The sequence below is a fragment of the Heteronotia binoei genome, chromosome 8, assembly GCF_032191835.1.
Source record: "Heteronotia binoei isolate CCM8104 ecotype False Entrance Well chromosome 8, APGP_CSIRO_Hbin_v1, whole genome shotgun sequence".
Lineage (NCBI taxonomy): Eukaryota > Metazoa > Chordata > Lepidosauria > Squamata > Gekkonidae > Heteronotia > Heteronotia binoei.
The window spans coordinates 75,029,298-75,056,457 of NC_083230.1; the positions used below are offsets into that span (position 1 = coordinate 75,029,298).

Below are 27,160 nucleotides of genomic sequence, written 5' to 3' on the forward strand. Positions count from 1 at the left end.
TTCTCCTTCAAAAGGGAGGTCTTCCACATATGTTCTGGTGTCAGGTTGCAGGGCGGTTGACCTCAATCAGCAATGATGGCATAGTGAGACGGCAGAGGTGAGCGTCATAGCTGACACAGCCACCATGTGGCTAGCTGTTGTTTAGCTAGAGCCAAACCCTCCTTTTGCAATTTGTTGGCTGGCGATCGCTTATCCTCCTGCAAGGAAGAGATTATGGGTGTGAGTTGCTCCCAGATGGAGTACTGGTAGCGCCATGAAGGTGGCAAAATTTGAAATTTTTACTCCTTAGAGCCCTGGCAGAGTAGAAGTGTCTGCCAGCATTGTCCATCTTTTTTCCCTTCTTGTCAGGAGGGGTGGAATGGGTCTTGTGTGCTTTTGATGTGGAGGAAACCACCACAGTGTTAGGCTTAGGGTGGATAAAAAGAAATTCCACCCCAGTTTCTTGGATGCAATACATATGGTTCTGACATCGTGAGGAAATTGGTGTGGAAGTAGACTTTGACCAAGGTTCTTTCACTGCCTGCAAGATAACCTTAGTGATGGGGAGAGCTACAGCTGTTGACGTGTCCCACTGCATAATATCAAACACTGTATCATCAATGATAAGTTGCGGTTGCACCATTGTGAGGGAGAGAGCTTGTGCCATGCGCTTCACTAGATCCCCATAGGATGTGAGGTCTTCTGAAGGGGAAACAGGGAGGTCATCTGCAATATGAGGGTCAGGCAATGGTTCGATCTATGTCTTGTCTTCCAGGTCATCCTCATTGACATCAGAATTCGATGTCGAAGATGCCTCTCTTGCATCGGAGTGGTTCGACAACTGCAGGGTCAAAACGTGGTCAAAAGAGCGGATCAAGGTCGATGGTTTTGCTCAGGAATCACTGATTTTCTCCATGCGTCTATCTGGTGGAGTCAAAGCTGACGGTGCGCGACGCACTGGTGAATGGCAAGAGACCCTCGAGAAGTGAGATACTTCTGAGTGCTGATCCCAGTCCAATGGGTCGGGCGGGGGAGGGATACCACAAGTATGGTGAATGATATGGATAAACCCGATAAAAATACAGCCACAGTCGTTGTTCCTAAATAGGGGGTGGCAGAGGTCTGCAAAGGAGGGCTTTAGACTCTATATCTCTTTCCTGCAAGTGCCCTCTATTCAACTGAAGCAGGACCGTGGTTCTGCTGGCGTTGATGCATCGACTTCCGATACCGATCCCCTGTCACTTTGCCAACGAAAACCTGATCGGGAGGGAAGGTGTTTGCTTGGTTAGGTCGATCTCTTGCTCTGACCCCGAAAGGTGGATCGGTTGTGAGCCAAGTCTCTCAGATGCGGATGGGCTTCTCCGGCAGCTAGGCAAAGCTAGAAGTTTTTGCAGTGGAGCAGCCTGCATCACCGCTGGTTCCAGTATCGGAATGTCCTGACGTGGGGAAGGTGTGCAAGAGAGTCTGTCATGCCTCTTGCATTTTTCTTTAGACTTATGCTTTTTCAGCATTGAAAGCTTTGCTCCAGAATCCTATGTTTTTTTTGTCAGAGTGGATTCAGCTAGAGTACCTGCTGCCCACTTAGTCACACGGTCACAATCAGCAGATGTCGCAGCCAATGGTTCAGCCAAAGATCCCATAGGAGGTGTAGCTGCATACTGGGCAGGTTTGCCCATCGGTGCTTAAGGGCCCAAGGCCATTTTAGGCGGTAAAAAAGCCGATTCGACTAAGACCATTGGCAATCTGGCCGTTCAATTTTTCCTCGTCTGTTTTGAAAATTTCAAGCAATGCGGGCACAAGTCAACATTGTGTCCCTTGCCAAGGCACAGAAGACAGAGAAAGTGACCATCTGGGGGTACAATTTTGCTTCCATACTGCAAGCACTGTTTGAAGAACCCCCAGTATTTTTCCATAGACGACGGTGGGAACGGGGCAAGTTGGCGGGAATGGGGAGGGGAGTGCCCCTAAGGGCGAAAAGTCCAGAACTAAAGTCTCCCTCTTTTTTTGCAGAAACAAGTCAAGAGAAGTAATGGAGAAGAACAACAGGCAAGAAACGAGAAAATGGGTAAGTACCGACCAGAGAACTGGAGAGAAGATCCTTTCAACGCGGCGGTCAAGAAGGAACTGGCAGGATCCTCGCGCTGGCCCTTGTAAGCATGTGTACTGGGGCTTCTGTGCATGCTCACTGGGTCCCAGGCACAAAAAATTCTGGGCTTTCTAGTTACCGATCTGAGGATTGGTGCAGGCGCTCTATCCCATGAGTGTGAAGCACACAGACCACGAAGAAGATCCACTGCTTACCACCCTCCAAATGTTTATACTCACTCTCTGTTTCCTATTAATTAGCCAGTTTTTGATCCACAAGAGGACTTGTTCCAATGGGCTGTCTTCATGACACTGACTGAACAGATTAAATCTGTCTTTGGTTGTCAATCTAGTTTCTTACCCAAAGGCAGTGCTAATCCACATAAAGCCCATTGATTCACCGACCCAGAACCTAGAGCAGGAAGGAAAATTTGGTGAAGCCAACAGAAGTCAACTATGCTGCCTCCCTTCTCACTGATTCTTGTAAATTCTTCTGAATTTCCAAAATATCTAATGCCATTAGGGATGTTAAATCCTAGTTTAAGGTCAGGGGGGAGGGGGGAATCTTCCCCCTACTGTTTTATTTTGGGGTCCTTAGAAGTCCTACCCAGGATTAGAAGGTCCAAGGCATTAGCATCAGCCTCATACAGGGGAGAAAGAATTGACCCATTACAGCATCCTATGTGGACATTCATATCACCAGTTAGCAATAGAAATGCTTTAGAATAATCTTGTAAAAGAGAGTATCCTAGTCCTTCCCTAAAGAAGAATATTCACAAGTGGACAGCTCTGAAGAAATATAAGTGGTAAGCAAGACCAAATGATGACCCTAAGATTCAAATTTAATGACCAAAATATAATATTGTGTGGTCTCAGTTACTGTACCCATTGATTATGAAGTGTGCATTTTAGCAATAGCTAAAAGTGTTCTTTTTAACTATAGAAGTGTTGTTTTTGTCTCAGACCACTCAACATTAATAGGTTGATATGTCTAGGTTATATTAATATGTCTAGGTTATATAATGATTTGAAACTTGTTTTCAAAGAGAAAGAACTTTTGGAAGAAAAAATTTAGGGGGTAAATGAAAAAATGAATGAGGGGAAATGTTGGGTATAAATAATAAAAAATTCTAGTAATCAGGAAAAATATCATAAATAAATATAAATATTAAGGGGGGAAATTAGTATCATTCCTGCAAAGTGTTGTCACATCCACCACCATGGCCATGGAAGAAAACTGTACTGCATCTGACTTGGAGACAGTAATAAATAAATACATTTGTATTTTTAAAAATTGTAAGGAACATTTAGGCCTATATGCTGTTTGGTTTTATCAGCTTACTTAGGTTGTAAGTTCTGACAGGCCCTAGAGTTTTGCCTGCTATGCAAAAGAGAATGCACTTGCTCCTTAATTACATCCACCTATAGGCATTTGGTTCTCAACAGAATTGTCCTTTGAAGCCTCCCTAATTTTCTCATGTTAGAAACACTAATTAGCTAAGTGGATCTGGATTGGCTACTAATCTACTGGCATGTGAGAGAGGTGGTGGCTTCTATGCCTCCATGCCAAAATGACAAGAACACTTCCGCTTAGAATGGACTTACTTTCTTAAGCCTATGGGTAAGGACGTTATGCCCTGAAACCACATCAGAGAGGCAAGTTATGGAGCTTTTAATGTATTGGCAAGTTAGCTTCTAGCCAGTATTAACTTAGTGCTATTGTTTTTTAATTGCCATTGCTTGTGCTTAAAGAGTGGTTCTTGCCTAGCACACACTCCTTAAATTTAAATAGTTTAATAAATGCAAAATAATTTTTACCCTCTTGTGTCAAGAGTTAACTTGCTGAATCCAGAAAAGGAAGCGGCCTTATTCTTTGTAGATGCAGAAAAAACCTTTGACAATTTGAATTGGGACTTTATGTTTGCAGTAATGGAAAAAATAAACTTAGGGGAACATTTTATAAAAATGACGAGAGCAATATATATGGATCAACAAGCAAAATTGTGTATAAATGCAGATCTTACCAAAGAACTGAAAGTAAGCAAAGGAACAAGACAAGGATGTCCGTTATCACCACTGTTGTTTATAATGACTCTTGAAATTTTACTACAACAAATACAAAAGGATAAAGAAATAGAAGGACTAAAAATCAGAGGATTCTCTTATAAATATAAAGCTTTTGCAGATGACATTGTGTTCATAATAGAGAATCCGATTCAAGTGTCACCATTGCTGTTAGCCAAGATAAAAGAATATGGAGAATTAGCAGGACTATATATAAATAAAGAGAAATCGAAATTTTTATGTAAAAATATGCAACCGAATAAAATAAAAGAATTGCAAAAGGTGACGGGCTGTGAGGTGTCTACTAAAGTCAAATACCTTGGAATAGAGATAACCATGAAGAATATTGATTTATTTAAAAATAATTAAGAAAAACTGTGGTGTAAGATGGACAAGGATTTGATGAAATGGAATAGACTTAACTTGTCCTTACTGGGCAGGATAGCTTCAATTAAGATGGATATTTTGCCAAGAATAATGTATTTGTTCCAAACTATTCCGATTGTAAAAGATGCCAAACAATTTAACAAATGGCAAAGGAAGATTTCTGACTTTATATGGGCTGGAAAGAAACCAAGGATTAAGATGAAGATTTTAATAGATGCCAAAGAGAGAGGTGGTTTTCAACTCCCGGACTTAAGATTGTATCATGATGCGGTTTGTTTGACATGGATCAAAGATTGGATAATGCTGTTAGATAAAAAACCTTTATGGTTAGAAGCTCACGGGAATAAATTCGGCTGGCACGCCCATTTATGTTATGGGAAGAATAAAATGGACGGTTTTTTCTCTCACCATTATATCAGAAAGTTTACTAAATACTTGGATAAAATATAAGAAATATGGAGACGAGAGAAAACCGCTGTGGATAGTGCCAGCAGAAGTAATAAAAATAACAGCTGAATCCAATGAAGAAAGACAGATGTCATATAATCAACTGCTCAAGATTCAAGGAGATAAAATTGAATTAAAATCCTGAAAAGAGTTAAATAATAAGTACGATTGGTTTCAAATGCAACAAATTAAAAGCTTGATGGAAAATGATATTAAACAGGAGGGAATTAGACGTGAGCAAACAGAACTGGAAAGGGTCCTGCTTGGAGATAATGAAAAATTGATATCGAAAGTATACAAATTATTATTGAAATGGTCTACAGAAGAAGAAGTAGTAAAGTCTCAAATGGTCAAATGGGCAATCAGTGTGAATAGAGAAATACAAATGGATACATGGGAGCACCTTTGGAAGAACTCGATGAAGATCTCAACTTGTCAGAGTATCAAAGAGAACTGTTTTAAGATGATGTATAGGTGGTATATGACTCCGAAAAAGTTGGCTAAGATGAGTAAAAAGATGTCGGATAGATGTTGGAAATGTAAAAAACATGAAGGTTCTTTCTTTCATATGTGGTGGACTTGCGAAAAAGCGAAAGAGTACTGGAAGATGATACAACAAGATATCTCCAAAATTTTGGGTTACGACTTCAAGAAAACTGCAGAGACTTTTTTGCTTGGATTACAATTAGAAAAGTTTCCAAAGGAAGACAGGACTTTAATTTGGTACTTGCTCTCAGCTGCTAGGACATTGTATGCGCAGCTGTGGAAACAAGAAAAAATACCAGAGAAATGGGACTGGATTATGAAAGTTTTATCGTGGAGTGAGATGGACAAACTAACTAGAACTCTCTAAGAGACTATGATTTAGACATATTCAAAAAGGAGTGGAAGAAATTTAAAGGATATATGGAGAAAGAGTGGAATGTAAAAAGACATTGGACAATGTTTTAGTATTAATGAGAAAAAAAATATTGAACTTTGATCGGTTAGTAGTACCTTTAGTATTGAACCTCTTGAAGGTGGCTATACTTGTGGTGGTGGCAGCCACAAGTATAGCCACCTTCAAGAGGGGTTTAGATAAAAATATGGAGCACAGGTCCATCAGTGGCTATTAGCCACAGTGTATGTGTGTATATAAAATTTTTTGCCACTGTGTGACACAGAGTGTTGGACTTGATGGGCCGTTGGCCTGATCCAACATGGCTTCTCTTATGTTCTTATGAACTTAAATCTATAACTTCGGGGAAGTCAACATTGGAGGGAGGGGGGATTGAAATATCATATGGGTTAGTACTGAAAATTTTAGAATTAAGTTTTGTAACATATGTTATTAATAAATTGTTAAAACACAAGAGTTAACTTGCTGAGTGCATGCACATAAACTCAGAAATGAACCTAGAGGCTGAACAGCCTCAAGCAACCCTGTAAGATTTCTAGGAGTCTTGAGTGGCTGTGGTTTCAGTGCCTGAGAACAGGACCAAGGGCCCCCTGGTCCTTAAAAAAAAATAACACATTGTCTTTATTCAGAATTGCAGTAAAACATGGAAGAAAAAATAATAAAAGTATTAAAGGAGGCAAATTTAAAATCACCTTTATTCCTTTAACTCAACCCATCATTTTTCTTTCCCTTTAGCAAAAATCATTGTTGACTGCCAAGTTTTAAAAACAGCCTCAAGCAACCCTGTAAGATTTCTAGGAGTCTTGAGTGGCTGTGGTTTCAGTGCCTGAGAACAGGACCAAGGGCCCCCTGGTCCTTAAAAAAAAATAACACATTGTCTTTATTCAGAATTGCAGTAAAACATGGAAGAAAAAATAATAAAAGTATTAAAGGAGGCAAATTTAAAATCACCTTTATTCCTTTAACTCAACCCATCATTTTTCTTTCCCTTTAGCAAAAATCATTGTTGACTGCCAAGTTTTAAAAACCATACAAAACTGACGAAGAATTCATCTTACCAGTAGTTAGTAATGTTCTGAGTACTATTTTGTGTTAAGTTACATGATATAATTAAAATGATTCCTCTCAGCAGCAATTCAGTCAAAGACACCCAGATGCAACGGCTGAAAATGTGGAAGATATATTGTGATGTATACTAAGGGCAACAAAATTTGCATTATAGCTGGATGAGTTAACTTTGCCAGGCAATGAATCTTTGCTTCTCACTTTTGTGTGCTTTGTAAAAGATGAAAGTTTGGCTCAAGGGTTGTTACTTGTTAGGCAATTAAGAACAGTTACTAAAGGGAAGAGAATACCCCATGTTGTTGAGCAGTTATTCAAAGACAAGGAAATTCCACTCACTAACATACTTGTTCATGCAACTGATGGAGCACCATCAGTGAATGGTCACTACTGTGACAAAAGCAATGCCAAATGTCTTTACCATTAACAGTGTCATACATCACCAACGCAAAGCTGAAAAGGAAAGATTTACCCAACTGAATGCAGATTCCCAGAGAACAGCAAGGAGAGATAAGGAGGCCTTCCTGAAGGAACAATGCAAAGCAATAGAGGAAAATAATAGAATGGGATGGACAAAGAATCTCTTCAAGAAAATTGGAGAAATCAAAGGAATGTTTTGTGCAAAGATGGCCATAATAAAGAACAAAAACAGTAGGGACCTAACAGAAGCAGAAGAGATTAGGAAGAGGTGGCAAGAATACACAGAGGAATTATACAAGAAGGATCTCAACGTCCTTGACAACCATGACAGTGAAATTGCTGATCTTGAGCCAGACTTCCTGGAGTGTGAAGCCAAATAGGACTTAGAAAGCATTACTAACAACAAAGTGAGTGGAAATGACGGTATCCCAGTTGAGCTATTCAAAATCCTAAAAGATGATGCTGTTGAAGTGATGAACACATTATGTCAAAAATTAGAAAATGCAACAGTGGCTACAGGATTGGAAAAGATCAGTTTATATTCCAATCCCAAAGAAGGGTAATGCCAAGGAATGTTCAAACTATCACACCATTGCACTCATTTCACATGCCAGAAAAGTCATGTTAAAGATCCTACAAGCTAGGCTTCAGCAGTATGTCGATCGGGAACTACCAGAAGTTCAAGCTGGGTTTCGGAGAGGTAGAGGAACTAGAGATCAAATTGCCAACATTCACTGGATTATGGAGAAAGCATGGGAGTACCAGAAAAACATCTATTTCTGCTTCATTCACTATGCTAAAGCCTTTGATTGGATCACAACAAACTGTGGCAAGTCATTAAAGAGATGGTAGTACCAGACCACCTCACATGTCTCCTGAAAAACTTGTATAAGAGTCAAGAAGCAACTGTCAGAATGGGATACGGAACGACTGATTAGTTTAGAATAGGAAAAGGGGTTCGACAAGGATGTATCAACAAGGATATTTAACTTATATGCGGAGTACATCATGCGGAATGCCGGCCTGGATGAAGCACAAGCCGGAATTAAGATTGCCGGGAAAAACATCAACAACCTCAGATATGCAGATGACACTACTCTAATGGCAGAAAGTGAGGAGGACCTAAAGAACCTCTTGTTGAGGGTGAAAGAGGAGAGCACAAAAGTAGCCTTAAAACGCAACATCAAAAAACTAAGATCATGGCATCTGGCCCCATCACACCTTGGCAAATAGAAGGGGAAGGCATGGAACTCATTACAGACTTCACATTTCTGGGATCCAAGATCACTGCAGATGGTGACTGCAGCCATGAAATTAAAAGACGTTTGCTCCTTGGGAGGACAGCTATGGTGAACCTAGGCAGTATAATAAAAAGTAGAGACAGCACCCTGCCAACAAAAGTCCGTACAGTCAAAGCTATGGTATCCCCAGTAGTAATGTATGGCTGTGAGAGTTGGGCCATAAGGAAGGCTGAGCGTAGAAGAATATATGCTTTCGAGCTGTGGTGCTGGAGAAGAATCTTGAGAGTCCCTTGGACTGCAAGAAGATCAAATCAGTCAGTCCTAAGGGAAATCAACCCAGACTGTTCACTGGAAGGTCAGATGCTGAAGCTGAAGCTCAAATATTTTGGCCACCAAATGAGAAGGGAGCACTCACTGGAGAAGATCCTGATGCTGGGAAAGACAGAGGCAAAAGAAGAAGGGGACGGCAAAAGATGAGATGGCTGGACAGCATTACTGACGTAACTAACATTAATTTGAGCAGACTTTGGAGGATGGTGGAAAACAGGAGGGCCTGGTGTGACTTTGTCCATGGGGTCGCAAAGAGCCGAACTCAACTGTGCGACTGAACAGCAAACATCACCAACATTCACTGTTCACCAGCATTCACTGCCACAGGAAGTGGTGGCTGCTACAAGCATAGACAACTTCAAGAGGGGATTGGATAAGCATATGGAGCAGAGGTCCATCAGTGGCTATTAGCCACAGCATATTGTTGGAACTCTCTGTCTGGGGCAGTGCTACTCTGTATTCTTGGTGCTTCGGGGGGGGGGGGGCACAGTGGGAGGGCTTCTAGAGTCCTGGCCCCACTGGTGGACCTCCTGATGGCACTTGGGGTTTTTTGGCCACTGTGTGACACAGAGTGTTGGACCAGATGGGCCATTGGCCTGACCCAACTTGGCTTCTCTTATGTTCAACATCTGGGTGCAGAAAACCTCAGCGATCACCTGAATAAGTCATTACACACTGTCATTACTGCAGTGAATAAAATTAAAACCCATGCTCTCAATGATCAACTGTCCCAGGAGTTCTGAAAATGATGAAGATTTTGAACATCTGCTGCTTCATATTGAAGTTCATTAGCTAACAAGAAGGCAACTGTGAGAGATGCTTTTACAAATGCTTTGCTCAGTGATGAACTCAAAGGGATCAGGCATGGCACTTCTTATTTATCAGAACTGTTTACACAGTTCAATGAAATGAATTTGCAGTTGCAAGGAAATGAAGTCATTAGGACCAAATCTGATGTCTCTGTTTATTTCAAAATTAAGTCTATTCAATTGCAATAAAGGCCATTATGAGATATATTAATTTTTGAGCCTGTCTGAGCTAGAAGAGAAAGGTAAGATACAAGATGATGATCTGCAAGCTTTTTGTGACCATTTGGATATGTTGTATGAAGCTAGGTCTAAGCAATTTGAGGATTTACTCTCAATAGAAATTCCAGATTGGTAATAAATCCATTTTCAAATACTGAGGATGTTGAGGTACTGAAGAACTGATCAAAATGACATTGCGCTGAAGCCAAAGTTTAAGAAATTGCATCAAGGGTTTTGGTTACAGAACGAAATTTCTGATAGCTATCCAGCACTATGGACTGTGGCTAAGAAGCTTCTTATTGCATTTCCAACATCATATCTGGTGAAATGTGGTTCCAGTGCGGTCATCCAAATTCTCTTCAAGCAAAAAAATTGACTCCATGTTACTAAACATGGTGATTTAAAAGCCTTCTATTAAGCATCTTTATAACACATATTGGGAAACTGGTATTACTTCATCAAACCTATCCATTGCATTAAGAATTTACTGAAGTAGTTACTAAATGTGGTAGCTAAGATTCTTGATAAATGACTATTAGACTTTTGAAAAGTTGGTGTCATTGTATCAAATTTATCAAGCTTCTTGAATAAATTAAAATAAAACATTTGAATTGGATTTTGAATAACTGTGTAATTAAATGTTTGAGATTTTATTGTTATTACTTTCCTTAGCACATTTTGCAAACCACTATTCTGAATAATGCTTTTTATAGAGTAGAGAAGAGAATACAGGATGAGATATGGAACCAAGGGGGCAGTGGCCCAAAAATGTTTGGAAACCACTGATCTATAAACTGATTTTTGACTGACTAGCTGAGTCATTTCAAGCCCAAAATCATTCTCTAATGGCCATTCCTTTTGGACTCAGGAATCTGTTGCATGGGGTTCAACAGAATTTAGTGCAGTAACCTTCTAGAATAATCTGTTGCACATATTGATCTAAAGACATGGTCATCCAGGTGTAGGTGTCCCACCTGAATGAGATCTGAACATGGATCCTACAAAACAGAGTGTGAGTGACTTGCCTGTTTATCTGTAGAAGTGAAAGGCTCATGAGGCAAAATTCTTTACCTAGAATGTGGGCCTATTCCAGGTGCAGTAGGTAAATCTGGTGCTCAGCATCTGAACTGAGATCTGAGAAGACCTAATCTGCATTGTCTTTTATCATCCTTCTTGAGGGCTGAAATCACAGTTGTTTCTTGTCCTTGGTTTCTACAAGAAGATCCTCAAATGCTTCCTTATAAAACAGCTTCTTGCCCTGAAATGATGCACTACAAAGAGTATTTTTGGAAAACTGATCTAAAATGCCAGTTCTGGAGCCAATGTTGCCACATCCACCACCATGGCCATGAAGAAAATTGTACTACATCTGACTTAGAGTCAGCCAGGTATGTTGTTGCCTTACAGATCTTGAGAAGGCATTTGTACAAATGTGAGGGAAGCAGGGATCCCAAGGCACATTTTTAAGTCAAAGAATATAGGCTCTGGATACTCAAGAGTTTGTGGCTGAGGCTGTAATATATGAGGCAGTACATGTCCTATGTTACTAGCTGAGACTTAAAGTGTTTAGAGCACAGCTTGGGTAACAGGATAAATCTGCTTAAACGTGCCAGAAGAATTTCTTGCTAATGCAGTGGATGCCCATTCTATTTTCATTGTTTACAAAAGGGAAGTAGAAAAGGCTACATGAGGTAGTTATTATGGCTCAACCCTCGGAGAACCCTGCACCTAGAGGCTGTCGCTGGAAATTTGAGTGCCACTTGTCTAATAGACCAGCTCAAGTTCTGGAGATTAGATGAATGGCATCATGGGCAGAAAAGAAAAGGACAAAGGGGGAAAGCTTCTTTGTAACTTGAACTGATGTAGTGTGCTACAGAGAAGAGGCTAGTAAGAGTAGAAGACAAGGCATGACCTGCAATGGAAGGACAGGATTCTGATAAGGGAAGGCCTGATGTGTACTAGAGGATTGGTTTGAAAGGGGAGTGGTTGCTCTATAGATGCAAAATCTGGCTGAGGGTAGTTAAGAGACTTTGCACCTGCATATCTTCTGCCTCCTGAAATTCTTTATAAAAATCTTCTTAACTCATCCCCCCCAAATCAGACCTTAGTGAGAACACATTAGGGATAGGAGATGAGGAAAGGGGAGAACTAGCCCAATGTCACCCAGCAAGCTTCTATGGAAGAATGGGGATACAAACCTGGGCCCCCCAGATCCAACCACTGTACTGTTCTAGTACAGAAACAGTGTCCCCACATGCCTACTTCAGGTTAGGAAAATGGAATGGGGAAGAAGTTTAAGCATCTTCTCCCCCTGTGCACCACAGTCCTGATACAAATTGGCCATGCGCTTGGGAATGAGATCTGAACATGGAACCCACAATGCACATCTGATTATAAGGGGAACTAAATGTGTAGCAAGGTAATATCTCTAGAACAGCCACATTTAATGGACCAGACCTTCCTGCACCTTGGTTATAACAGGGAAAACACAGAAGTCTAAACACAGTCACCACACAATCATGTTGTTGTATCACTGGCTCCTTTTTTGTCTGGCCTTTCACTTGTCTTAGCAGGTTCTTGCATGCAGGGTGCAATTTTAGAAGCTGTTTATTACATCTAGAACCATAAAACCTATACTAACTTAACTGAAGTTCTTTATTATAACTCCACTAAGATTAAGATCAAATTTTAAGTCTTGTGCAAACTTACTCGTTCCCATGGATATCCATGCCAACTGAGCATCAGTTATTGTCTGAAAGTGAGGTTTGACAATATCCTCCACAGTTACAGCAGCTAATGCATTGATGCTGGAAGACACTGTACTAAGAGATACAAAAAAAGTTTTGCATTTCAAATATGTGGTTATTATAAAACTAGGACAATTAAAAAAGAAGCAGACACAATACCCAGGAAGAAAGCAAAGATGGACAGTGTTCCTAATATCCATACAAGGGGACATCCAGCACTGAGAACCAACCCTTCCTGATACAGCATTTCACGTGGTTCAGAATCATTGTGCAAAGAGCTTATTCAGAGAGGAGATGTTGCTGGTGGCCTTTTGCTTCCTATCCTCTCTAGAATCAATAGGGATCAATAGAGCATTTAATAAGAGCACTGTCTTAAAGCTACAAGGAACTCTCCTAATTTCTAGATACAATTTCTAGAATGATTTAGATTTTAACCTTATTGTGACTTCAGGTAACATGAACGCTTTTCCTATTATCCTGTTATAGTTATTACTAAGACTATTAACATCAGAAGCAACCAGTTTTTTAGATAGTACACAATTGCTTAAATATCTAACAAAGACTGGCTATCAATGCGCAACTAAAATACAGCTTTGGGATAAGGTACAGAATTCTCAGTATTCTTCACCTGTCCCTTAATGTAAAGGTAGTCCCTTGTGCAAGAACCAGTCGTTTTCGACTGTGGAGTGATGGTGCTTTCACAACATTTTCATGGCAGACTTTTTGCGGGGTGGTTTGCCATTGCCTTCCCCAGTCATCTACACTTTCCCCCCAGCAAACTGGGTACTCATTTACCAACCTCGGAAGGATGGAAGGCTGAGTCAACATGGAGCTGGTTACCTGAACCAGCTTCCGCTGGGATCCAACTCAGGTCGTGAGCAGAGAGCTCCAACCTCAGAACTGCAGCTTTACCACTCTGCACCATGGAGCTCTCTTAAATTATGTCCCTTACATTATGCTTATTAATTCCAACCCCTACTCCTCTGCCTGGGTTTCAAAACAAGTTCCAAGCAAGTTTTAGAAACATTCCTTGGGTTATTGTTAACCAAAACTGATGACAGACAAGTTGCTGAACTTGGGTAGAACATTTCATTTCACAGGACTTAGAGCACTGATGGGAAACTGTTAGGATGAGTCCCATCAAAAAAATCTGCACAGGCAAGGGGGCAATTCCCTCCTCCTGTAGAAATCATCTAATTCCTCCAACATGTTATACTTAGACATCCCCCCATATGGAGCTGTTTTGGGAGGCGGAAGACAGGAAAGTTGTGTTTTCATGCACAGAATCTAGATGAGATTATTTCATTAATCTATATTTTGAACTGTGCAAACTGTTTTAATATGCAGCACCTTTTTCATTTTGTGTACTTTTTTACGACATATTATGCTTATAATGAAACAGATGGAGCTACCACATGGTGTTACAGTTAGGTATGCCAGTCCCCAGATGGGTACATCAATACAAAATAGGGTTTCAGCATCCATTGAGACTGATAAACACAACTGCTGAAATCTAGGAGCACAACTAGTCCCCAAATATTATATAATATTCTACACACTTTTAAATCTATAATGTATAGTAACAATATTTATTTTACTATTATTCACATCCATACAATAATTGAACACAGTCCCATGAGAAATTCTCACTTCCTCTTTTTGAAAACAGTGAAAAGAGTGACAGTCCCTTCTCTCTTATTCTCCATGTTGGAGCTTTCAGCATCCACTCTTTCTTGCTTCCACAGTGAACTTTTTCAAGCAATCAAACCGTCCATAAGAACTGATAATATTCATTCAACAGGTAAGTGACTTCCACAAATACAGATGAAAACTGAACTCTACAGCAAACAAATGGACATGCCTTCCGGTAACAGGAGGTTTTAGCACAATTTTCTCCGCATTTTGTAATGACTTGAATCCTTATTTGGAGCTGACACTAAATAAAGAGAAAGTGTAAACATGCTGCATTTTGCTCTACTCTTCAACATGTACAAAAACTGCACTTACGCACACAAAAGTAAAGAGAAAGCGTAAGCATGCTACATTTTGCCCTGCTCTTCAACATGTATAAAAATCTCACTTATTCACAGGAATAAATTCTACATGGATCTACGCTTCTCTTTTTTCCAGTCCCAAAGGCTCTTAATGTTCATACACCTCTTACACAATTAAATATCCTCTACTGAACAAATTGCCAGCAGCTGTATCTACAGAGGGAAAAATCCTTAAAGTGCTAAGTCATAATCTTAATAATGTCTGCAACAGATAATGCTCATTCAACAGGTTAGTCACTTCTACAAATACAAATACAAAATTAAGAACAAAGTATTTAACACACCATTGTATCTCCAGAGATAAGATTCATAAAGTGGCAGTGTAACTCATAATGCTAACAGTGTTTATAACCAGTGATGTTCATTCAATTGGTATGGATACAAAATGAAGAACAAACTACTTAACAAACCATTGCATCTCCAAAGATAAGGTTCCTAAAGTGGCAGTGTAAATGTTCATAATGATTCTAACAATAACCTATGTTAACAATTCTTGTATATGGCATTTTAAAAATTATATAAATTCAAGTTATTTTTAGGTCATAAAAATGCAAAATACTCAATATTTCCATTCAGTCCTCCGGGTTCTAATATACCTAACTCATGTATCCAAAAACATTCTTGTTGTAAGAGTATCTTGGAGATGTCTCCTCTAATATATGGTCTAAGTTTATATTTAAAGAGAACTACAAATTAAAATTCTTGTGATGAATGTTGTTTATCTTTAAAATGTGAACTCAATGAAGCTTCCAAAATTTGTCCATGAATCCGCAAAACATGTTTTAAAATTCTTACTTTTTCTTATGGTCATACCCACATGCCATTTTTTACATCCACAGATGATTGCATAAATTGTTTGGGATTGCAACTGGTATAAGCTATCAACTTAATAAAGTCTCCAGTTATAGGACTGATAATATCCTTAACTGTCAATGATAATTTATATACTGAACAGGAACCACAAGGGAAGTGTCCTCTAGCATCACACCTACCTAAAAAAAATCTTTTTCTGCTCTTATCAATTAATTCCTAATATTTTTTGGATTTCTAAAACCCACTCCAGGGGGTTTGGCACATCCTGGCAAACGTTCTACTACATGCCATAGTTTTTGAATACACCTTTTGATCTTATAGGCTATTGGAGAGTACTGTAAGCAAAATGCCAACTGCAGTTCCTGTTCATTAACCCTTTTCTCTTCCAATAATATGTTTCTATTAATACTATCTGTCTCCCTTCTTGCTTTTTCAATAATATGCTCTGGATATTTACTAATTCTCAGTTGTTCTGTCAGTATGTCTGCTTCCCTCTTATAATCCTATGTTCTTGAAGAATTCTGCCTTAGTCTTAAAAATTGCCCATATGGCCATACCTGTCTGCCCATATGGCAATTTTTCCCTAATATGTTTAGGGTGATAGGATTGAAGACATACCTGGAGGCGGGAAGACAGTCAACCGGAAGAAACAGCTTGCAGCACCACAGTTCCCAACCGAGTCCTCTGCTGAGCATGCACATCCAGTGCGTAGTGCTTCATGAAGGCATGCGGAGAAGACCAGGTGGCAGCCTTGCAGACATCAGCCAGGGACACGCCTTTCAGGAACGCCACTGACGTAGCCATCGCTTTTGTGGAGTGTCCACGAATAGGCCCAGGTAACGGCTTCTTTGCCAACTAATAACAGAGTTTAATAGTCTCAGTGAGCCATTTTGAGAGTCTCTGAGACAAAATCCTGGAACCTAACTTGGGAGCAGCATACGAAACAAAAAGCTGCTTGTCTTTATGAAAAATCTTTGAACGATTCAAATAAAACAGCAGCGCACGCTTTACATCCAAAGCATGCAGTCTACATTCCTCATCCGAGGAAGGTGTAGGGAAAAAGTGGGCAACCAAACCTCTAAGTTGAGGTGGAACTGGGAGACCACCTTAGGAAGAAGAGTAATGTCCGGAGCTAAAGAAACTCCAGCCTCCCGAAAAACAAGGTAGGGATAATCACAACGCATCGCCGTGAGCTTCCCTACACGACATGCTGATGTGATAGCAACTAAAAATGCAGTTTTCCATGATAGGAGCTGCAAAGAGTACGTGGCCATCAGCTCAAAGGGGCGACGAGTTAGTTTGTCCAGCACTAAGGTTAAGTCCCACAACTGCAGGGGTGCTCTTGATGGTGGATGCAGCCTAAACAAACCCCTCAAAAACCTTTTGGAATGAGGGTGCGCAAAAACAGAATATCCCTCCACTGGGTCATGAAAAGCAGATATTGCTGCCAAATACAACTTAATGGAGGAAAAAACAAGACCGGCATCCACTAAGGATAACAAAAAATCAAAAATTACCGACAGCCCCACCCTACTAGGTGAGACTGAAGGGTCAACTACAAACTGAGTGAATTTCCGCCACTTCCTGTCATAGGAAGCGTGGGTGGAAGGTTTCCTACAGTTCATAAGGACTTGCTGGACCCTGTCAGAGAACCCCAAGGATCGATGAGGCACTCTGTCAGCTTCAGGTGGGGCATGTTGTGATGGAGTACGTGGCTGCCCTGAGCTGACAGAAGGTCCAGTTCTGCTGGAAACTGGTAGAAGACCCCCCTCGACAGTTGGAGCAGGATTGAGAACCAGTTCTGGCGAGGCCACCAGGGAGTCACCAAGATGCAGCATGGTCTCTCTCTTGCTATCTTGTTGACCACCTTCGTCAACAACGGCAGAGGCGGAAACATGTAGAGGAACCGACCCTCCCAAGGAAGCAGGAGACCATCCCCCAGTGACGCTGGATCCGCTCCCCCTCTGGAACAGAACATGGGGCATTTCTTGTTCTCGGCCATGGCGAAGACATCCAGCTGCGGGTACCCCCAAAGCTGGAATACAGGCTTCAGAAAACGTCACTGCATTTCCCACTTGTGTGGGGAAGCCCCACCCCTGCTGAGGGAGTCTGCCGGTATGTTGAGGACCCCTGGAAGATGTGCAGCCTTCACAAAGATGTCGAATTGTAGACACTCCAGCCAGAGATCCATCGCCAATGCACAAAGCCGGCGAGAAACTGTCCCTCCCTGCCTGTTGATGTAGCACAGGGCAGTGGTATTGTCCGTGAGTATTGCTACAATCTTCCCTGCCACCAAGGGACAGAAAGAGCGTAGGGCAAAATGAACCGCCAGCAGTTCTAGGCAATTTATGTGGCACTGGGTCAGTTTTGGCGGCCAAGGGCCCTCCACACACAGACCTTCCATGTGGGCTCCCCAACCCCACAAGGAAGCATCTGTTGTGATAGTCACAGTGGGAGCCGGGAGATGAAAGGGAGCTCCCTGACAGATGTTTTTCTCTGACTCCCACCACTGTAGCGTCTGCAAAGTCACAGATGGGATGACGAACCTCTTTCGAGGTGATTCTCTGAGTGGATGAAACTGGCGCAGAAACCACAACTGTAGGCCTCTCATCCTCAGTTTCGCGAAAAGTAGCACGCTTGTCGTCGCCGCCATCAGCCCCAGCATCCACTGCACCTGCTGCGCTGTGCCCCACTTTCGCCTCTGTAGAAGTTGTACCAGACAGATAATGTCCCTCGCTCTCTGCGGAGGCAGATATGCGTGATGCAGGTTCATATCCAGCAAAGCCCCTATGAACTGCACTGTCCTTGATGGAGTAAGGTGCGATTTCCCCAGATTGACTTACAACCCCAAGGTGTCGAGAAGACGTAGAGTGATGGCAATGTGAGCTGACAAACTTTCCCTCGACTTCGCCACAAGGAGCCAGTCGTCCATTTATGGAAAGACGATAACTTCCTGGAGACAGAGATGGGCAGCCACAACGCTCATCATCTTCGTAAACACCCGAGGTGCAGTGGACAGGCCGAATGGAAGAGCTTTGAACTGGAAGTGTTGGGAACCCACTGCAAAGCGAAGGAAACACCTGAACGCCGGATGGATGCTGACATGGAAGTAGGCATCCTTGAGGTCCAGGGTCGCCATCCAGTTCCCTTGACTGATGAGGGGCAGGATTGTTTGCAGCGTGGACATTCTGAACTTCTGGTACAGAATAAATTTGTTCAGATTCCGAAGATCCATGATTGGTCTTAAGCCCCCGTCCCGTTTGGGGACCAGGAAGTAACGAGAGTAAAAACCCCCTGTCCTGGCCTCTATTGGAACTCTCTCTATGGCTTGTTTCTGTAGGAGGTTGTTCACCTCCGCCAGCAGAGGTGGGGAAGGGGGAGTGGTGATTACCACGGATTGGTTCGGAATCTGAATAAACTCTATTTTGTAGCCCTCTTCTATGATGGACAGCGCCCACCTGTCTGTGGAGATCAACTCCCAGGCAGGTAGGAAAGGGCGGAGGCGGATAGATGTAGAACCAGTGGGGACGATGACGCGTGCCATAAGAAAGTCAAAGGCCCTGCTTCTGGGGGCGAGTGCCCTTGGACTTGCCAGAGGCCTGGGAGCCATAACGGCTCCTGTTGTTGCCTGAGTATGGTTGTCAGTTGTCAGGCTGGGTCGAACAAGGTCACCACTGTTGTTCAGGCGAGAACTTTTGATAGGTCTTCTTGGCCCAGGGTTTGTGCCACTGCTTTGCCTTGGGGGCTCTGGAAGTTTGCTTGCACGCCCAAGTTCCTGGAGGTCTTCAGGCTCTTGTCTATCTCCTGCAGTGCACTATCTGTGGTGGTGCTGAAAAGGCCATCCCCTTCAAAGGGCAAGTCCTCAACAAAGGCCCTCGTGTCTTGCTGCAGGGCTGTTGACCTTAGCCATGAGTGAAGGCGAATGCACACGGCAGACGTGATGGTCTTTGCGGACACATCTACCATGTGCTTTGCTGCAGCCAATTGTTGCTTGGCCACAGCAAAGCCTTCTTTCTGCAGCTTCCTGGCAGCAGCCTTTTTGTCTTCGCTCAGGGAAAAGAGGAGAGGGGTGAGTTGTTCCCATACAGAGTATTGGTATCTAGCCATGCAAGCAGCATAGTTAGATACCTTTACCCCTAGGGCCCCTGCAGAATAGACCGTTCTTCCCATATTGTCCAGCTTCTTCCCTTGTCAGGTGGGGATGAGTGGACCTTACGCGCCTTGGAGGAGGAAGAGACGACCACTGAGTTCGGTTTTAGGTGGGCGAAAAGGAACTCGGCACCCGCCTCCTGGACCCTATACATGTGGTCCAGCCTTCTAGATGACACTGGCGTCAAAGATGGTTTCTTCCAGGGCTCCTTGACTGCCTGCAGAATCACTTTGGTGACCGGCAAAGCGATTGCTGTGGATGTGTCCCTTTGCATAATGTCGAAGACATTATCATCCACGACAGGTTGTGGTTGCATCACAGGCAGGGAGAGGGAGGTTGCCATCCTCTTCACCAGCTCGTCATAGGACTTCAGATCTTCCAAAGGCGATATAGGAAGATCCTCGGCCGTATGGGACACTGGCGAAGGCTCAAAGGCTCTTTCCTGGTTGTCGGTACCGCTCTCAGAGTCCGACGAGGAAGTCTCCCTTGGGATGGAGTGCTCGGAGAGAATCGGCATTGATTCCCAGATGGGTGAACAGGTCGATGCCGATGGTCGCCAACGAGTCTCAGCCGCAGGGGTGGTGCGCCTCTTCGGAGGGATCGATGGCAATGCTGATGCCGCAGGCCTTCTAGAGGTGTGAAAGCCTCGACGTGTAGGATGCCTCCGAATGCTGATCCCACGCCGCAAACTCCTTTGGTGGAAACCACTGATATGGATAAAAGTAAGGATAGGTGGGCGGCCACTGTCGCTGCTCCCACGGTGGTAGTGGTGGGAAACAGCGTGGTGCCATGAAAGGCTCCAGCTCTCGCCTGCCTCTAGGTTCCATTGGGGTCGATGAGTCCATCGGCGCCAATGCCTCCACTTCGGAGATCGATCCACTACGACGCCTCGATCCGGAAGAAGAGGATCACTGAGTAAGGCCGATCTCCTGTTCGGACATCGAGAGACAAAATTGATGAACACTGCCTCTCGATGCCGATGGGCTGCGGCACGGGGACGCCAGGATCTTCCTCGGCGGAGCAGAAGTCATCGGTGCCGAAACGTCGCGGGAAGGCGATGGAGTGCGGGACCTCTTCCGTTTCTCTTTCGACTTCTTCGGAACGGATGCTCGGGTCCCTGAGTCATCCTGACGCTTCTTAGCAGGCGTATCCACTGATCCTTCATGGGATCGTTTCGTGGAGGGGCCTCACTCAATCACCATTTTGGTCAAGACCCGTGCCACATCAGCCGATGTGACCGTTGGGGCCAGTGTCTGCCATGGTCGATGCCGACAGGCCTGATGCCGATTTCTGAGGGAGGAGTGCCAACTCAGTTAAAGCAGCCGAAAGCCGCGCCGCCCGGTTCTTCCTTGTTTGCTTGGAGAAGCGGAGACAGTGTGGGCAAGACTCCATGCGGTGCGCTTCACCCAAGCAGAGAAGACACAGAAAATGGCTGTCTGGGGGGGCAATCTTCTTCCCACAAGAGCAGCAGCATTTGAAAAAACCCCAACGTCTTTCCATAGACGCCAATTGCAAAAAAAACCACTCAGAGTCCTCTGAGGGGAAAAATTTGGGGGGAAAACAAACAGGGGAAAAGGCCCCGAAGGGCAAATCCAAAAATCACAAACTTTTTTTTTTTTTACTAACTATCTAATAACTATCTATCTATCTATCCTAAGAAAAACAACAAACGGGCTATATACAACGATAAAGGCAAAAGCCAACTATCTCACCGACTGGGGACACGAAAGTTAGATCCTCTCCACGCAGCGGTCAGAAAGGAACTGGCGGGATCCCCGCACTGGCGCCGGTGAGCATGCGTACTGGGACGCCTGCGCATGCCCATTGGCACCGAGCGCGGAAAAAGCCCAGGCTTTTCAGATACTGATTCGGGGATCGGTGCAGGCACTCTATCCCATGAGTGTGAAGCACAAAGACAAACAGGTTTCCTACCTGTAACTGATGATCTTCGGATGGTCATCTGTGCAGTCACACTGACTGGATATAGGCGCCCGCGCCGATCACGATCGGTATTCTTGAAAGCTGCGGATTTCCGCGCCCCAGGCCCAGTGCGCATGTGCAGAAGCCCCACCGCGCATTGCCATTGGGACCGGAGCGGACATCCCGCCAGTTCCTTCTGACCGCTGCGTAAGCCCTTCCAAGATGGACCGGCAGCGGAGGGGAAGGAGGGCGGGTAGTGTGACTACACAGATGACCACTCGAAGATCATCAGTTATAGGTAGGAAACCTGTTTATCTTCTTCGTGGTCTCTGTGCATCACACTGACGGGAGACTAGCAAGCCAATATCCTACCTGGAGGAGGGTGCAACGGTCCATCAGCAGGGAAGCTCCTGGAGAACAGCACGGCCCACTGACGAGCGTCTACGCCAACAAAGGTCCAATGCATAATGTCTCACAAAGGTATGCAGAGAGGACCACGTGGCAGCTTCGCAAATGTCTTTCAACGGCACCCTTTTCATGAAAGCCGCAGAGGTGGCCATGGCCCTGGTTGAGTGGGCTCTAATAGGTCCAGGAAGGGGTCTCTTATTTAACAAATAGCACAGTCTTATAGTCTTTGTAATCCACTTAGAGATTCGCTGGGGTGAAACTCTAATGCCCTGTGAAGCTGGAGCATATGAAACAAAGAGTCTGGGGTCCTTACGACCCGGTCCTACCCGATGTAGGTAGAACGAAAGTGATCTCTTGACATCCAGGGCGTGAAGCTTCCGCTCCACTTCTGTATGTGGATTGGGGAAGTACACAGGTAAGTATATTTCCGAGTTCAAATGGAACGAGGAGATTACCTTTGGGAGGAAAGTAACATCCGGACGAAGCCAAACCCCCTCGGTGCTGAATCTCAGATATGGGTCGACACAGCATAATGCTGCCAGTTCACCCACCCTGCTTGCAGAGGTAATAGCAACCAAGAAGGCTGTCTTCTATTACAATAACTGAAGGGAACATGTTGCCATAGGTTCGAAGGGCTTTCCCGCTAAAGCTTGCAAAACCCCTGGCAGGTCCCACGTGGGGGCCGGATGCCGTGTTGATGGATAAAGCCTCATAAGACCTCTCAAGAATCTTTTAGTATCAGGGTGTGTGAAAACCGAACAACCGTCGAGTTGTGCATGGTTGGCTGAGATGGCTGCTAAGTACACCTGTATTGAAGACACCGCTAAACCCTTATCTAATAGGGAAAGTAGAAAATCCAGGATTATTGGAAGGCCCGCTGTTTTGGGCTCCACTGCATCTTCTGAGGCAAAGTGGACGAATCTCGACCACTTGTACTCGTAAGACTTCCTAGTGGATGGTTTCCTACTGTTGAGGATGACATGTAATGCCCTTGCCGATAGCGTTCTCACACCAACCTCCATGCCGTTAGCTTCAGGTGCGGTACGTCTTGGTGAATCACTTGCCCTTGGTGGGACAGTAGAAGGTCCGGAACCATGGGGAACTGATGGAAGGTTCTATCTGACAGCCTTAAGACTGGGGAGAACCATTGCTGTCTGGGCCACCATGGGGTAATGAGGATCCCTCTGGGGTGCTCGCTGTAAATTTTGTGAACCACTCTGGTTATTAGTGGAATTGGTGGAAACAGATACACGTGTCTGTGTGACCATGGAAGTAGCAGTCCATCCCCCAATGACAGGGGATCTACTCCTCCCCTGCAGCAGAATTTCTTGCATTTCGAGCTGCTGCAAGTGGCGAAGACATCCACCTCTGGTGCGCCCCATTTCTGGAACACAGGTTGGAGAAACTTCCAGTTGAGCTCCCACTCGTGGAGCGTGGCACCCCCACAACTGAGATAGTCTGCACAGGCGTTCAGATTGCCTGGAAGGTGAGTGGCTATTAGGGTTGTGTTTGTTTCCCTGCAGATTTCCCATACTCTCAGTGCTAACAGATACAATTTCCTTGACACTGGGCCCCCCGGTCTGTTTATGTATACTAATGCGGTCGTGTTGTCCATTAGGATCGCTACCGTCTTGTCTGCGATCATTGGGCGGAAAGAGAGAATGGCGTGATGGATCGCCAATAACTCCAGAAAGTTTATGTGGTAACGTAGGTGGCATTGAGGCCACCGTCCTCCCACACACAGGCCGTTTACGTGCGCTCCCCAACCCCATAGGGACGCGTCCAATGTTATGGACAAAGTTGGGGTGTGTCTGTGGAATGGAGCTCCTTGAAGGAGGTTCTCTCTCTCTCACCACCAGTACAGGGAGGACAAGACTGGTTGTGGAACGGTCAACCTGCGAGACGGGAGGTCCGACTGGCATCTGAACGTCTTGAGAAACCACAGTTGTAGTATTCGCATGTGAAATCTGGCGAACAGTAGGACCGCTGTGGTAGATGCCATTAGGCCCAGAAGGCGTTGGATCTGTAGTGCCGTGACCGTTGAGTTGTAAAGGAAGAACTGTACCAGGGAAATGATGTCCTCTGCCCTCTTGGTTGGTAAAAATGCCCTGCAAGCTCGTGAGTCCAGGATGGCTCCTATGAACTGTACCCTCTGTGAGGGTTGAAGGGAGGATTTCTTTTTGTTGACCTGCAGTCCCAGCTCTAGTAAAAGAGCCAAAGTGGTGTCGATGTGCTGTAACAGGAGAGATTTCGACTCTGCTATCAGGAGCCAATCGTCTATATATGGGAACACTGTGATCCCCTGAAGCCTTAGATGAGCTGCTACCACTACCATGGTCTTTGTGAAGACCCTCGGTGCCGTGGAGAGGCCGAACGGCAGCACTTTGTACTGATAGTGAGTCTTTCCTATGGTGAACCTGAGGAACTCCCTGTGTGCCGGGTGTATGGTGATATGAAAGTAAGCGTCCTGCAGGTCCAAGGTGGCCATCCAATCTCCTTGATTGAGAAGAGGCAGGATGTTTGGCAGGGAGGTTATTCTGAATTTGTGGTGTGGAATGAAGAGATTTAGGCCCCGTAGGTCCATAATGGGTCGAAGACCCCCATCTCTCTTGGGAATTGTGAAGTATCGGGAATAGAACCCTTGTCCCTCCTGATCTGCTGGAACTGGTTCTATTGCATTCTTCTGAAGGAGTGATTGTACCTCCTCTTGTAGTGTGGGAGATGTTGCAGTGTGAACGACTGTGGGAACTGTAGGACTTTGTTGGAACTCTATCTGATAACCCAGCCAGATTATCGATAAGACCCATCTGTCCGTGGTAATTCTGGACCACGCCTGAAAATGTGGGAAAAGCCTGGTATGGTCTGAAGCCGAGGGGGGGGGGGGGAGAGGAGCAGGGGAAAAGGCAGTCAAAGTCCCTGCTTGGGTTGCCTGTTCCCCTTCTGTCTAGAGGATTGGGAAGGGGCAGGAGAGTATTTCGATTTGGAGTTGTATGGAGGTTTGGAGAAAGATGTTGTACTCTTTGGCCTCCACTGCTGTTCTGTGGTTTGTTTAGTGAATGGCTTCTTGTTCCATGGTTTGTTCCAGGGTCGTCTGTTTTGAGACCTAGATGAGACGGGCACCCCCAGGTTTCGAGATGTCCTGATGCTTTTGTCCATCTCTTGTAACACGGAGTCTGTGTTAGAGCTAAACAAGCTGTTACCGTCAAAGGGGAGATCTTCAACGTATGACTGTGTATCTGGCTGTAGTGCAGTCGACCTTAACCAGGAGTGACGCCTCAATGTAATGGCAGAGGTGATCGTCTTAGCACCAATATCGCCTGAGTGTTTAGCCGAGTTGAGCTGCTGTTTTGCCAGTGTCCTGCCCTCCCTCTGAATCTTCTTGATGGCGTTCTTAGCCTGTTCAGGAAGGCCCGGCAAGATGCTCGACAGTTGGTCCCATAGGGCATATTGATATCTCCCCATACAAGCTGCGTAGTTTGCGACCTTGACTCCGAGCGAGCCCGCTGAATAGAAGCGTCTGCCCAAATTGTCTAGCTTCTTTCCCTCTTTATCTGGGGGGGGGGGGGGGAAGCATGCGTTTTCCGAGCCTTCGACGATGAGGCTACTACAACTGAATTCGGTTTGGGATGGTTAAACAGGAATTCAGCTGTAGATTCCTGGACGCAGTAGATATGGTCCAGCCTGCGTGAGGATATGGGCGTTGAAGCCGGCTTGTCCCAAGACGATTTAGCTGTGTGCAGCATGACTGTAGTTAGTGGTAAGGCAATAGCCGTAGAGGTGTCCATTTGGACAATATCGAAGACGTTGTCTGTAACCACAGGTTGAGGTTGCACTGTCGGTAACAACAAGGTCTGGGCCATCCGTTTTACAAGGTCCCCGAAGGACTTGAGGTCCTCAGATGGGGATATGGGTTGGTCCTCCACCACCTTGTGGGAGGGCGATGGCTCCTCTGGAGATGAAGAGATTCCTTGTTCCTCCTGGATCAAACCTTCCTCTGATCTGGGGGAGCCTTCTACCGATTCGGTGTGTTCCGATGGAAGTCTCGGGGTTTCTGAAGCCTTCAATGACTCTGGGGTTGTAACCTGTTCCATGCCCCGGGAGCGTGGGGAAATCTTCTGCCTGTGCGGAGATTCAGCGTCCAGTGGCTTCGATACCGATGGGGCACGTTTCGGGGGTCGATAAGATGTTCGCGACCTGCATGAAGCTTCCGAATGCTGGTCCCACTCCGGCTGTCTTGGGTGAAACATAGAGGGTATCGGGTACGACCCGTACAGGTACTGCCATTGACGCTGGTCCCAGGGTATCGGCGGCGGCGGTCTCCGGAGAGGGGAGTGGTCTTTGCGCGGGGACCTCTCTTCCTCCGATTCCCGAGATCGGCGTCGACGGCGAGGGCTCTTGGATCGATCTCTCTGCATACTTCTGGAGCGATTGCGCCTGAGGCTCCTGGATCGGTGCCGAGGCGTGGAAGAGCGTCCTCTAGGAAGGCTGTGGGAACGGCCTTGACGAGGGCTAACTGATCAATCTCGAAGGGGGGTACGGGATCGAAGGGTTTCTTCTACTGGGTGGATCTCGGGTGGACTGTCTTCCGCCCCCGAGCTTTGTGTTAGCTCCAGATCGTGATCGGAGTCGGATGAGATGGCGATCTGGGTTGACATGGAAGCCAGCATCGGAGGGCTTAGCCGGCAGCGTGGCGACGCGAAGAGCTTCAGCGGTGGTACCGCTGCCGCCGATTCCAATGGCGAAGTGGGAGAGGAAGATGCGCCAGCCCTGTGTTTGAGTTTGTCTGCCTTCTTCTTCCTCTTCGCTTCCGGATGCGCTCCCTTCTCCTCCCTTGGCCTTTTTGCAGGAGTGGAGGAGTCCGACTTAGATGCCGAGCCCGTTCCTTTTGTGGGGCGATCGGCGTTGGTAGGAGGTCTGTCGGTATCGACCGACTCCGATGTCAACAGCTTGTGGCCTGCTGTCGACGTTTTCTTGGGAGACAACGCACGCTCCATTAGCGCTGCTGCTAGTCGGGCTGCCTGGTTCTTTTTGGTCTGCCGCGAAAAGCAGAGTAGGCAAAGAGCGTGTCCGTCCGGAGGAGCGATTTTGCTCCCGCACTTTGCACACCTCTTGAAAAATCCCCAATGC

The 27,160-nt window shown here is 44.9% G+C and overlaps 1 protein-coding gene across 1 annotated transcript in view; it reads right to left on the reverse strand.

Annotated features, from left to right (window-relative positions):
* Positions 1–27,160, reverse strand: part of SLC5A8 (solute carrier family 5 member 8) — a 166,518-nt gene that overhangs the window by 91,975 nt on the left and 47,383 nt on the right. Inside the window, exon 9 of the mRNA XM_060245254.1 lies at positions 12,651–12,763. Within this exon, the coding sequence (XP_060101237.1) occupies positions 12,651–12,763 (113 nt within the window). The remainder of the gene's footprint in view (positions 1–12,650; positions 12,764–27,160) is intronic.